At 36.4% G+C, this 13,797-nt stretch overlaps 1 protein-coding gene across 5 annotated transcripts in view; it reads right to left on the bottom strand.

The window, feature by feature from the left end:
• The window catches only part of GRIA4 (glutamate ionotropic receptor AMPA type subunit 4), a 226,125-nt gene that overhangs the window by 92,902 nt on the left and 119,426 nt on the right, over positions 1 to 13,797 (bottom strand). For all 5 annotated transcript variants that reach the window (XM_065730040.1, XM_065730039.1, XM_065730042.1 and 2 more), the window contains exon 4: positions 408 to 592. In XM_065730040.1, the coding sequence (XP_065586112.1) occupies positions 408 to 592 (185 nt within the window). The remainder of the gene's footprint in view (positions 1 to 407; positions 593 to 13,797) is intronic.

Below are 13,797 nucleotides of genomic sequence, written 5' to 3'. Positions count from 1 at the left end.
CAAGTAATACAGGATTCAAATAAGCTTTATTTTATTTTTCCTCAAACAAGGTGAGTTTTTCCCCCTGAAGATACAAAAGAAGGGCATCATGGTATTTCAACAGCACTGTGCTGCTCTACCAGCTCAATGGCCCCAGAATGGGACAGATCAGGTTAGGGAAGTGCTGCCCAGAGCCCTGTGCTGGGAAAGGGGCTCAGTGCTTAGGGACTGGCTGTTGTGATAAGGATTTTATAGTAAGGCAAATAGAGCAGTCATGTGGACCTACAGATGCCAGCCCATGAAGAAAAACCGAAAGGAAGAGCAGGGGGACTCATTTCCACTGAGAAAATAAACAAAAAGCAATGCACAGTGTTATCTCATTTGGAATTTCAGTAATGTGCTTACAGCGACATTAAAAGGAGTGTTACCTGTTCTAAGAGATTCTGCAGCCTCTCTATTTCACAGTCTATTACAAATTTCTTTTCTTGTCTTCGGTCCAGGTCTTCTAAAAGCCGCCTGTAGCTGGCATCATTGAAATTCTCCACACAGATGGCACTGACTTGCCAGCTATTTTGTCCTGCTTTTTCCATAATAGCTTGAAGTATTGAATAACCTAAAAGAAAAGGATACAATGCAAACACACTAGTAACACAATAATTGTTTTTTTGTTTCTGATTTTTTTTTTTCATTAAACAGGAATTGTTCTTAACATTGGCTCCTGCACAGAGTCTGTGTCCCTACCTATGTTATTAGCCATGACTGGCAGACATTATGTAATTAATGAAAATTACAGTTGCTATAATCAGAACTCTTGCAATGATTCCCAGTATTCTGGATGATCCACATGTGATTTATACATGTGAATTCATCGTGTCAACCATTCAGTTTCCCAGATCGATTTCATACAAACCTATATCCAGAAATTTCTTGTGATACAACAAAGAAAATATCCAGCTCCACTCATTCACCAGAAAGACTTGTACACTAAAAAAAGCAGTGTATTGTCACTGAGATGCTCTGTTGTTTGCTGTGGGTGTGCACTGTTTTTGAAAACACTTAAGCCAAGCAACTTCTGATGCTTCTCAATACGAATTTACTGCCTCTGCTTTTATACTTAGGAGCAGAAAGGTGTGTAACTGAATTCCTCCATGCAGAAAAAACAGTACCCATTGGCATTCATCAGCTCTTGCTGAATGTTTGTGAAGAAGAATCAGTGGCTCTGAGCATGGTGAGGTGGGGAGGGTGAGCTTCAGCAGTGGTGATACGGACAGTGGGGCACCCCCACTGGTGCAGATTGTTATGAGTGCAGCATGCAGGCTCTTGTACATCGCTGGTGAAAATGCAAAGCTATTGGCGGTGACTGTGTTGATAAAATAATGTAGTGCAGGTGAGAATTTGCTCTATCAAACAGCATTATTGTGCTCTTTGTATCTGTTACAGTGTCCATGGAAATAAATAATGAGGCATTACTTTCAGAATAACTTCTATATTTATGCCAGTGAAGATGTGCGAATAAAAATCACACTGATCTATTTCAGAGATCCTATATAGCTTTAATCAATGTATGCAGAGTGAATAAAGGTCAACGAATGAAGGGCACCACAGAGGCATTAATTATTACTACTGGCAGGATTATTGCTCTTTGTCATTACTATTTGATGCCCCCACTGTCAACTTTGAAGGCAGCATCCGCACCCAGGTCTCTGCCTGAACCCCCAGGGCAGGCTCCCTGCCCACAACCTCCAGCCACATCAATCCCAATTCTAATTTTTCTCACTGGGGATGTGCAGCACAGAGGCAGGAGAGGAGCTTGTGCCTACACAGGACAGCTTGCACATCTTGCCCTGACTTGTCCAAACATTTCCTGAAGCTGGAAGCATGTATTACCCAACTTTTATCTAGAGTAAATGGGGAATTTGTATAAAGCAATGAAGGTTGCACACCTCAGATCCAGAGTTAATGTTTAAGAAAAACAAGGGCAGGTATGTTTGTTGACATGCTGATAGAAATTATCCAATTCAAAGAAAGTGACTTTGTCCAGAATCAAAACACAAATAATCTGATCTTTCTATTGGGCTTTTCCCACTAGTTTCAAAAGATTTCACCTTTTCAAACTCTCATATGATGATGTGGTTATACATGGTGCCTTCTTTCTCTCTTCCACAGGAGAGTCCCATGCTCAAGCACAGGGATCCCCAGCTGTGTTTGCAATGCACTTGGAAGCATCACTGCATGTCAGGCTCCCTATGAAAGGTACTGCCTTGAGATTTCCATTGATTGCAAGAGGGATCTTGTAAGTTACATTTCAGAAAGAGTATTGTGAGTGTGCAGTTGCTAGAAGACCTACAGAACCACCAAAAACCAGGCTTGCTATCCAGTAAAATAAAATCAGACACTCATTTTTATCAGACTATAAAGATTTTGGGACATACAACACTAATTGTATGGCAAATCTAGGAGCAGTTATTTCCTTTCTGGCTCCTCTGAGAATTGCAGTCCTTGAAGCACTAACTTAATCCACATTTTCTTGTTATTTTACTCCCTGTCCACACTTAGAAATGATTGTGTTTTATTTTTTTTTTTCTCCAATTCATATTATACATTTAAGAAAAAAAATCAAACATCAGTAATGAATTCATAAATTGTGTAATATATTTTATCTTATAAATGAGACATTCAAGTTTTGAAACAGTGTTTTACCTTAGGAAATACATTCAAATACTTGATACACTGATTGTTAAAGCACTTCTGTGCTCAGCATATATTTTTAACCTTGTGACGGCTATTTTTTTCGAAGAACCATACAGCTTTCCTGTTAATTGCTACATAATTAGTCTGCTCTTCCTGTTGCTATATTCAATCTCCTTTTTGTCTGCAATTATCTCTGCAAATCATGATGCGATTATTTCCCAAACATTGTATTTCTCACCAAATTTCCTATTCATTTCCATATATAGATGTACATTAAAACTACTCCAGTGTTATAGGGGTTCCTGCTTCATTTACACTGTAGCTTTGACTTGGTCTTTGCTACAAAGGCAGTCAACATTTACGTAATTCAGCTTCCTGACACAAATTAACATTTTCTTTGATTCTGAATGAATGGTGCTTGAAAGAGCAACTGACATCGCCTCATTCCCCTCTTAATTCATTTTGACAACTTTACTGAGATGTGTTTTGATCAAACTGGGAGTTTATCCCAGTTTAAAGCATGACAAATATCAGACAAACACATAGAAAAGCTTTTCTTCTACCTTGGATCAAGGTTTGACTTGCCATATTTCATTAGCAACTACCTCCATTTAGGCACTTCAAGCTTCTACTGCTTCTCATCAGTAGCTGGCACTCAGACAAGGATTTTCATGTTAGTATCTCTTTCCCATATAGCATAAAACAGGCAATCTGTAGTAACTGGATACAGCACACATCTCCATGAGATCTGTGAGATTCCTGCACAGGTAAGTCATGGCACTGTAATATACTCAGTGTACAGGAAGAAATTTTAATAAAACAGCCTGACAAGGGTGGAGCACGTGTAGAATGAATAAAGGCAATCACAGGGTCAGCTGGAATCAAAATTACATATGCAGAGGAAAATCACTATTTGTCAAATTAACTGACTACAGCCAAGTGAAAAGAGTTTTATGTAATGCTGCAAATATTTTATATGGCAAAAAAAAAACAACAAACAACAACTGACACTAACTCAGGATAATACTACCAATGCAGAAACATCTGCTTAGACAAAATTCTTAGACTTCTGAGTTGTGTTTGCCCAAGTAAAGACAGCAGGCATGAATCTCACAGCCATGATCTGAGAAGCATTTGTTTTCTAGTTATCTGCTGTTTATCCTCAGTTAAACATGTCACAGACAGATAAGTGATTCATTTTCTGGATATTCAGTGATATGTTTAAATTTCATCCCATGTATTGTGGAATATTACTGCTTTCACAAAAGCAAACTAAAAAAAAAAAGCTAACTCCTGTCAGCTGAGCTACAGTCTTTTTTATTTTTCATTGAACAATTATTAAAAAAAAATGCTTAGGTCTACGCCAAGAAACAAAAGAAAAAGAAGTAGTCAGACATATATAATAACCTTTCCTCATCAACTAATTCAACCTTTAAATCCAGATAAATCGTTAGGAGAAAATGCAAATTACTGGATCCAAACATAACTGGTTGAAGGTTGGAGGTCTTTATCAACAGAATACCTGTCCTTCCAGCAGTTTGATTATTTAAATTAGGAAATCTCTGAATAAGAAAAAGCATAACTGAAATAGTCTGGAAACATAGTAGAAGTCTTTCTGAAACGCAAAGATGTTATATGCAAGAATGGTTTCTCCTTTTTTCATGGAGCTGTCATCCTATGGAATTTTCCTTTAATGAACTCAGATGAGAAATTTGCCAACTGCTTTTGTGGGTCACTGATCAAATGCAGACACTATTGACAACTGCTCAATGTCCAGTAATAGCAGCTCCACTTCACTACCCTGGAATCAAGCCTGGGACAGGAAAAGTCTTTAAAGAGCAGAACCATCAGCAGCTCCATCAGGTTGATCAGAGCCCCATCCAACCTGACCTTCAATGTCTCCAGGCACAGGGCTCCCTCCACATCTCTGGGTATCCTGTGCCAGTGCCTCACCATCCTTTATTGCAAAGTTCCTTATGTTCAATGTAAATCTCCTCTCTTGAAATTTGGAATAATTTCCCCTTGTCCTGTCACATCAGACCTTGCTGAAGTGTCTGTCCCCTTCTTTCTTACAGCCCCACTTCAGGTACTGAAAGGCCACACTCAGGTCTCCCCAAACCTCTTCTCCAGGCTGAAGAGCCCCAGCTCTCTCAGCCTATTTACTTCTGTTTTATAGTGAGATGGAATTGTAGTAATCTGACATTCTACTACTGTTCTCCAAATGGGTACCCAATAATTGTCCTGTTGAAAAACAAAAAGAAACACAAAGTGTTGTTTTTCTCTTTTCTTGTAAAATCACACCAGAAAATGCTTAACCCCCCCAATTTTCTTACTAGGAACTACACTACAGCTAAGTACCTTACAACAAAACCTCATATGTTTTTAACCCTACTTCTCCCGTTCCTCATTGCATAGGCATGATTTCCACTGCAAAACACATCAGCCATAGATTAATGCCAGGTTTGGACCTGGTCATATGTCTGTTTAATGAGAGATCAGTAATTCTTCAAAGACAATCACAGATACTTGCTGGAGAACAAAGTGTGTAAAGCACATTATAAGTGCATGAATTTGGGAGCCCAGACTTTCTCCTTGCCAGTACTGCACTGCCACTGTCAGTCTATTTACCCTTCCTGCCCCTTCCCTCCATGAAGCTGAAATCATAAGTCATGATTTTTCAATTTTAGGAGTTCAATGGTCCTTCAGGTGTTTTTATTTGTCTTCTTCTGCACTAGATAGGCTTGCCCCCATTTAATTTTATTTCAGTAGTCAGTGACTTCATTTTATTTCCATTTAAATGAAAAGGAAAATCTGATATCTAAATCTTCTCAGTGTGTTCAGAATAAACTGAAGCTATTAGATAAACATTTCTTGATTTTTTTTCCTGCCAGCAGGCACGTGGTTGGCTCATTTCCTTTTCTGTCTCCTTTTCTTTTGCCTTCTTGCTTGTTTGCTTTCACCAGAAATATTTCAGTGATCAGTTACGAATTATAATTAGAATTCCAATAACTTTCATCTTCCAGAAACCTTTTAATTCTGGGAAACCTTTTCCACTGTCCCTTTAAGTGGATGCAGTTGTTGCTGATGGGTTTGCCAGGAGGCATCTAGCAAAGTGTCCGCTTTCTCTGAAGAACAGCACTCCAGTAATAAATCATGGTGTGGTATTATGGGACAGAAAATAACTTAGTATTAATTTTCTATGATGCACAGGGCACATTGTTTATGTATTACTACTGCTCTTTTCTCTGCCAGGCGATCTGACAACAGTGACTGACACGAGTTAGCAGTGTAATGCACTTAGGAACAACATACACAGTGCATTTCTGTTATGGCCCAAGGAGTAGAAGATAGCTCTGCATAACACAGATCTTTTTCAAAACAGACATGACATACTGCACATTAATGAATTGCAAATATATTTTTTTTCTGATCCAGGTAACTTCAGCAGGAACGTATTATGTTCCAAAAATTATCTATGATCCCTACAGCAACAGATGCTTTGATGCTGGAGGTATTTTATGAAAGTGACTTCAGTCTGATGGAATTCATATGAGGATCAGTGAAAGAAATGTATTTGTTATAAATTCGACAAGCAGCAGAAGTGGAGAACAAATGAGCAAATCATTTGGTATGGATAAGCCAATATACTTGACCATCAGGATTGGATTCCTGTCACTTAAAACTAGCTGTCTATAAAGAAGGTGTCTAAGTTAATCATTCAGGTTTCCACAGCAGAGATGGATCTCCCCTAAAAAAAACCTTTTTTTTTGGTGTTAGATATTTATCTCAGATGTGCTTTTCTGTTTCTACAGAAAAGGAGTCCGGACATGAGGCTCTTGAAAACACCTGCCATTTATACAGCCAAACCTTAGCAAGATTAATCCTGACACAAAATTGATGAAACCCATACAAATAATATACAGTATGAATGATGCATGATTGTACTGAATGTGTTCATCCAGTAACTACAAACACCCACATTCAATTGTATTTTAGTTTTTCCTCATTACAGTTGAAATCTTCTTATTAACACATGATTTTGTTTTATTGTTTTTATATATTTTTGCTCAGTATGCAGCTTCCTGAGCTGAGATATATAAGCTCAGGTATACAAACTTTGACACATGATTACTCATCACATGATTGACCTTCTCCACATTTAAGCTGCAGCCAGATCACTCAACATAAAGAACGTACAAACTGCTTAAGTCAGATGCCAGAGTGAAAGCTACAACTAGAAGTGTGTTCTGAGTCGTTTTCAGATCTAATTCACTGAACTGACAGAAAGATTGGAAAATAAGACAGAGAGCTCGAGAAACAATCCCATCTATTCCTCTCTATCCCTCCATCCCCAAAGACAGATAAATTATATTTAAATCAGTCTAGACAGGTATCTTTGTTTGTCCTTAAAAACCTCTAAAGAGGATTCTGTAGCTTCCTAGGTAATATATTCATTGCTTAATTATCCTTATCTCTAGGAGATGTTTCCTAAAGTCAAACTTAAATCTCCCCTGGCACAATTTAAAGCCACTCATTTCTGTCCTATCCCAGTAGATGTGGAAAATGGTTTGTTCCCTTCTTTAAAGCAATTCTTCACATAACTGAAGACAGCTGTTTCATTCCTTTCATGCCTGCTCTTCTCTTGCTGAAATATGATTTTCAGGTTTTTCTTGTGGAACATACTTTAGTCTAGATTCTGGCTATTTTATCTCCTCGGGATATTCTGCAATTGATCCATATCTTTCTTGAAGTGCAGTGCTGCAAATTCTATATATTTTGAACACACATTCCTAAGTAGACACAGTCCTTACACTTTTTTATTATCTGAAAATTAAATAAATATTTTCAATATTTTTTCTTCTAAGCCATTAACAGACTGCAAAAAACTGAAGCCACCACCTAATAGACCCTTATTTGACAGTGAACCTCATTCACATTTTTCTGAGTCCAAGTGTGATGATTGTTTAGTCATGTTCTGGAAATTTAATTGACACAAAATTTCCTTATCTTATTTATAAAAAAATAATTTAAACTGTAAAAATTCCTAATAGAATGAGACACATATTTATTTTTTAAGTTATATAAAATTTTCTACTTTGTAAAAGAAGGAAATGTGCTTGATACAGCATGACTTGCTCTCAATAAATCCAGGTCAGCGTTTATTTAGCTTTCCAAATTCTATGTAGTTTCAGTTATATCTGTTATATTACATATGTTCTATACATACATTATGTCATGATGTAGGTTAGGAACTATGTCATCATTACTGTCAGTGATCAGGATAATTTTACAGATAGAGCTGAAATGAAACTATGGAAACAATGGATCCCACTTAGCCATTGTCTCTACTGTTGTTTGCTTCACAGATTTCAGAATATATGATGATAAAGGAATTTACCGTTATGACCTGAGTTTATGCGTCTTGGTTCCCTAATATCTATGACCTTGAATAACTTCTTGGTACTGTAAACACCTCTAAAACAAGCTCTATCAGTTGTCTGTGGTCAGACTTCCTTTCTCTCTCTCAGTGTTGCAGAGAGCAGTGCATGTATAACTTCAGCTGATGTAATAATTTTCTTTTCCTGAGGAGGACTTAAGAAATGGTGTTAACATATTTAAACCACAAACTTTTTTCCAGAAAAGTCTTAAGAGAAACAACAGCATGCAGGTTACATGCTTTCAGCAAGTACATGGGAGGTGGCCTGGTTACTGTACGTGGAAATTCATGATCAAAAGTTCAGGCAATGTCAAGTCCCATTTGTGCTAAACCCACTCTGCAGCCAAAATGTTCCCCTTCTTTGCATTTCACTGTTCACCTTCCATATGAAATACACTGTAAAGGTTTTTCATCAAAATACCAAGCTATAAAGATGAGGGAAAAGTTGAGAGAAACTGCAGAAAAATCCTGGTTCTGAAGACACTCTGACAGCTGGTCTCATGCTCTCCTAGCTTCCAGATGCCATTATCATTCCCACTTCACTAAATGACTTTGAAGTAAAACTGTAACACCAAGACCAATAACCTTTCTTAAGACTATATACAAAGAGATGAACACACCTGAGCATAGTTACAAATGCATGCCAAGCACTATCATGTGTACTATAAGCATTTTATATTTTCTTTCCTTGACCTATACCAAAGGGTTCAGCTAGAATTGAATTAGGTAAGAAGTGTTAAGCTCCTCTGAAGTTTACAAATAGCAGTGAAGAAAATTTCTAAAATTGTAGCAAATTCTTACCATAAAACTTTGAACACTAAACCAGAATTTATGTAATTACAGAGTTAGAAGAAAAATGCAAGTCTTGGACTGAAACAATAAATATTCACACTAAGAAATATTCACAGTTTAGATGAGGTGCTAAAGGATTTAATTTAGTAGTTGGGTAGAGATAGTGATAGGAGGATGGTTGGACTAGATGATCTTATAGGTCCTTTCCAACCTTATGAACTTATGAACTTATGAACTTATGAAAATAGTGTAGTATCCGACTTCTCCCAAAAGAAAAAAATCTTACATGGAAATGAACAGAGAGAGGTTTGGTTCTGCTCCTTCTGCCTTCACTCTCTCCTTTTAAAAGAAACAATGAGGCAAAATGCACTTAATAATATTCCCTAATTTGAATGTCTTTGCAACTCTTGCTTTACAGTTATAGATACACAGATCTGAGCTGTTTGATGACATCAGATAGCTAAGGAAACGTCTAGCAACTTTGAGGGAGACACGGGGAAGAGGAAGGCAAGAATGATATGATTTTCACACTGAACACTGGGCTACTTCTACATGACTAAACCTCTTTTGTAAGTCCAGAATATAAAAAATAATGGTAAAATATTGGACAGAGTTCAGAGAAACAAATCAGAATGATTTGAGGCCAATATTTAAAACATGCCTTGGAGTAAGAGACTTAGAGAAGGATTTCTCCCACCTAACAGTTACATTACTAAGCTTATGCCAGTTACTCTGGCCTCCTTCAGCCAGCAGTAGGGGGAAAACAGGCCTCTTCTGAAGGCAATTAACAAAACATCTTAACGTCTACCACACGTATCCTCAGGGAAGAAGAAATTTTCCTTTTCTCTCTATTGACCATGGAGGCAGTTTACTCAGGCTAAGATGTTTCATTCTTTTTAATACATTAAGCTACTTTTAACTAGTTGGATATGTGCATAAGAAATATCGCTATTGAGAATAAAATGCAAACTATTAACAGTGAAGAAGATTTTTAACCATAAGCCATTATTCAGAAGTTGCTTCAGATTCTCTGCCCTTTGATGCCTGAGTGACTTTCTGAAAGATATGTTTTATTCTCAGGCACTTTATTAGACTGCAGGTTGTGGAACTTTTGTGATGGAAATAAGTACAGCTAACAGAAGAAGAGAGCTATGCCCACCACAAACACGCCTTCTAAGTTCTTCCATTTTATTAACTTACATATGAAGGCACAACTTTTCATTTAAGTAGAATTAAAAGTTAGGTTACTTTTACACTTCTCTTACAGAGGTTGGACAGCTTCACATAGGTTTCCTTTGATTATTCTGAGGAAGGGATTTGCATACAATTACAGAGACAATTTCAGCTCCTAGCAGGAACAAACACAGGATGAAGTACTCACTATATGATTAGACTAATTTATTACATCCCACTGAGGCAAGCTATATTCCAAGAAGTAATCATAAACTCATGTTCAAAGCTCTGGTTGAACGAATATATTTAACAATTCAAATTAAATTTCAGCTGTAGAAACTGACATTTAGTGGGAAACGCAGAAATAGGCAAGGTATAATCACAAAGATAACAGGTGAAAGAATACAGACATTAAAAGCTGTGAATGGTTTGTCTGAAAACAAGCCAGGACAGAAAATTGTAATAAAATCCTGGCAAGTTTCTGCTATTAAACATATGTTGATCTGGACTTTGGTTAGTTTTAACTGACCTTGGTATTAATGTTTGAAAATGAACACAGTGGCCAGTCAGAAACTGCTCCATAAAAGTTAAGTGCCTGTGACATTTCATTATCCAATGGCACTTGCACTGACCATTCTGAAAGTAAACAACCTTAAGGATTTTGTTCATTTTAGAGCTGGGTATTTTCCTTCCCCTGAACAGGTGTTTGTTCACTGAAAAGTGCACTCCGGTGACATCCCAAATCTTAATGAAAATGAGGGAGTTTTTCTGACTGGCTAAATGAAAATAGCTAATGAAAAAAAGAAGAGTGGAAAGAACATGTAATAAAACTTGACATTTCTTAACTATTGCAGTTTAGGACATCTCTGTGAATAAAGAGAGAAAAAAAAAAGGTATAATTTGGTACCTGCTTAATTGTTACCCAGAAAAAGCACTGGCAGCGATACACTCTCCCTCTGTGCAGTGTGGTACAAACAGCATTCATCAGAGTGCGAAGCTTTAATTGCACACTTCAGTGGTTTAGCATTTCATAAAACAATAACAAAAAAAAGCTGCAGAGCATCTGTGAACTGGCTGCAAAAACTTCAAGTGGAGAATAAAATAAAATAAAAAAAAGAGAGACTTCCTGTACATGAGAGCAATGAAAATTGAGAATCCAGTCATACTCAACAGATATGTAATACTTCATAAGTCCAAGAGCATATGCCTGCAATTTTAGACTGTAAAATTTAAGTTGAATACAGTAAATAACGTCTAATGAAAATAAAATAGCAAATAAGATCTGATTTCAGCTGCCCTCTATCCAAACTTTGAGATTCTCACTGCTGTGCTTTTATATTAGTATCTATTGTCGAAAATACTGTAGATGATAATCATCTATGAATACAGTGCTCTTAAATGCATCTTGAGTGTCCTTATAAACTGCTGACTTCAGGCTTATTGCTGAAAAAATGCTGTGAAAAAAAACAAAAATGCCCAGTAATATTTTCTATATTCTTTGGCCTCTGATCTCACTCACTGCCTTTTTCAATGCAGCTGACAAGATACTAATTGATAACAGAACACCTTAAATGCTGTAAATTATCACAACTATCTTATTTTACTCAAGAGATACAAGACAGATTTTTTTTCCAGCCTGCTTAATGCACGATGTCCAGTCTTTTTAACTTGAAAGCTGAGACATTATTCCAGAAAGGTCAGTGGGCTATGACTAACACTGGAGGGCATTTTCTTTGGTAGCAGCAAGGAAGAGGGAAGACTCCACATATAGCTCCTTCACTGGGGATGCTCAAGAGTCTTCAGCAGACCAAGCTGCAGCTATAAAGCTCTATGTAATTCCTTAACCACATCAGATTCTGGTTGTATTATTGAGTCTTCCTCTGTGGAGATGTCTGCCCTGAGGCCAGGCTCCCCTGGGCTGGAGCTACTCTGGAACATGTTGTGAGCATCTCCCAGAGGCGTTCATGACAGCCACAATGAAGAGATTTTTCTTTAATTTAATAAAGCAAACATCGAACCATCTGTTTATTGAAAAATATTCGAGAACATATCAGTTTTACTTGTGTTCAATATTTTATTTATGATGGCGTCTTTCCCCGTGTACCACTGAATGAAATAGTGAAAAAACCTTCGTGGCTTAGCAAAGAATGCATTTTATGCAAGCAAAAAGGTTGTAATTACTTGGTAGATACTTCTTAAAGGTTTTATCTCTGTCTGAAAATGTTAATATTCACTTTCATCTCCATGGTAGTTTAAATAAACAAGTCCTCTTTCAGCGAGAGTCTATTGGTAATTCATTTTTAAGATTAAAAAGGTTATTCTGATTCCAAGACAACTATCAGGAAATATGAGAAAGGCCTGTAAAATACACTCTATGATAGAGAACGTAGATAAAATTTGTAGGCTCCCTGCTAGAAATAAATGTTTGTATTTATATCAGTAATGTGCTCAGAGGTCTTATTATCCAAAACATTTACAGTAAAAAGCTCAGAAAAGACTTTGTACTTAAATATACTATGACAACAGGCTATCTTTATTTTTTCCATCTTTTTTTTTTTTTTTTAATTAGATCATAAGAAATTTTGAAAGTATTTTTCATTTCTGTTTAAAAGAAAAAAAAATGTTCTCACCTGAATATTCAGTAATTTATTCTAAATGTGCTGGGCAAAAACCTTGCAATATAACAAAAATTACATAAATATTTAATTTTTATATAAATATTTGTCATACTTATTTATATATTTAGGAGTCAATGATTTAGCTAAGTACTAAAATACTGTAAGTATGAAGCACTAAGTACAAAAATACTTGTATTTTCCTTTCTGTCATTCCTTTGCAACTTTATAGGTGAATCACTGCATGATCCATATTCTAAATTGAATAAGAAACAGAAGAATGCTGTAAATGCTGCTTTTTGTTAGGAATACTCGTGAAAGGTAGGACAAATTCTTTTGCATAACTCATAAAATATTGGTATTGACCTTAGATGGAACTGCGCAGGGGAGAAGAAAAGGATCCAGTATTTGAAATCTCATGTAGTGAAAATTTGAGAGCATTTAATTCCAAATTCCATTTAGTACATAGACTAGATTTTAAACATACAACTAATTCTGTGCCAGGCAAAAATGTAATTGACAAAGAAAAGAAGTTAAAGGTAACAAAGAAGCAGCTAGGAAAATGAAACCCCAAGATACAGGCAAGAATGTTACAAGAGGAATGTAGGGAGGCAGGATGGGGACCCATCCTTGGAGGGCTGTTACCACTCTATATTAAAACTAAAGTCCTGTCACAAAACATTAAAAGTTGCAGTTGAACTTGGGTAATATACACAGCAAATTACAGTCTAGACCAGAGCTGATGGTTTATGCTAAATTTAAATCCTTCCCTTATATACCTTTTTTTTTTTTTTTTTTTTTTTTTTCCCAGAAATAGGATTTTTTTGCAGTTTAAGACTGAATGTCCAGCTTCTGTGTGCAACTTTTTCTTGTGAAACTTTCATACAGCCTCAGTTTCGGGATGGTGGGAAGATATGGCAGAATTTTGGCATGTCAAAACCATGGTCCTAGAAGCTACTGCATATGTTGTCAGATTATTTTCAAGAGATGCTTTCAAGGAAGCAGCAGATTTTGATAGTTAAATGCCATGCCTTGTTTAAGAATGGAGTACTTAAAACACAACCAAATATATTTTATCATATTTTAAACATATTTTTTCTTTTTAATATG

The sequence above is a fragment of the Cyrtonyx montezumae genome, unplaced genomic scaffold (assembly GCF_038088225.1).
Source record: "Cyrtonyx montezumae isolate F1298 unplaced genomic scaffold, pur_monq_1.0 scaffold_12, whole genome shotgun sequence".
Lineage (NCBI taxonomy): Eukaryota > Metazoa > Chordata > Aves > Galliformes > Odontophoridae > Cyrtonyx > Cyrtonyx montezumae.
The sequence above is the reverse complement of the archived record's forward strand: the minus strand, read 5'-3'. Positions and strand labels throughout refer to the sequence as shown.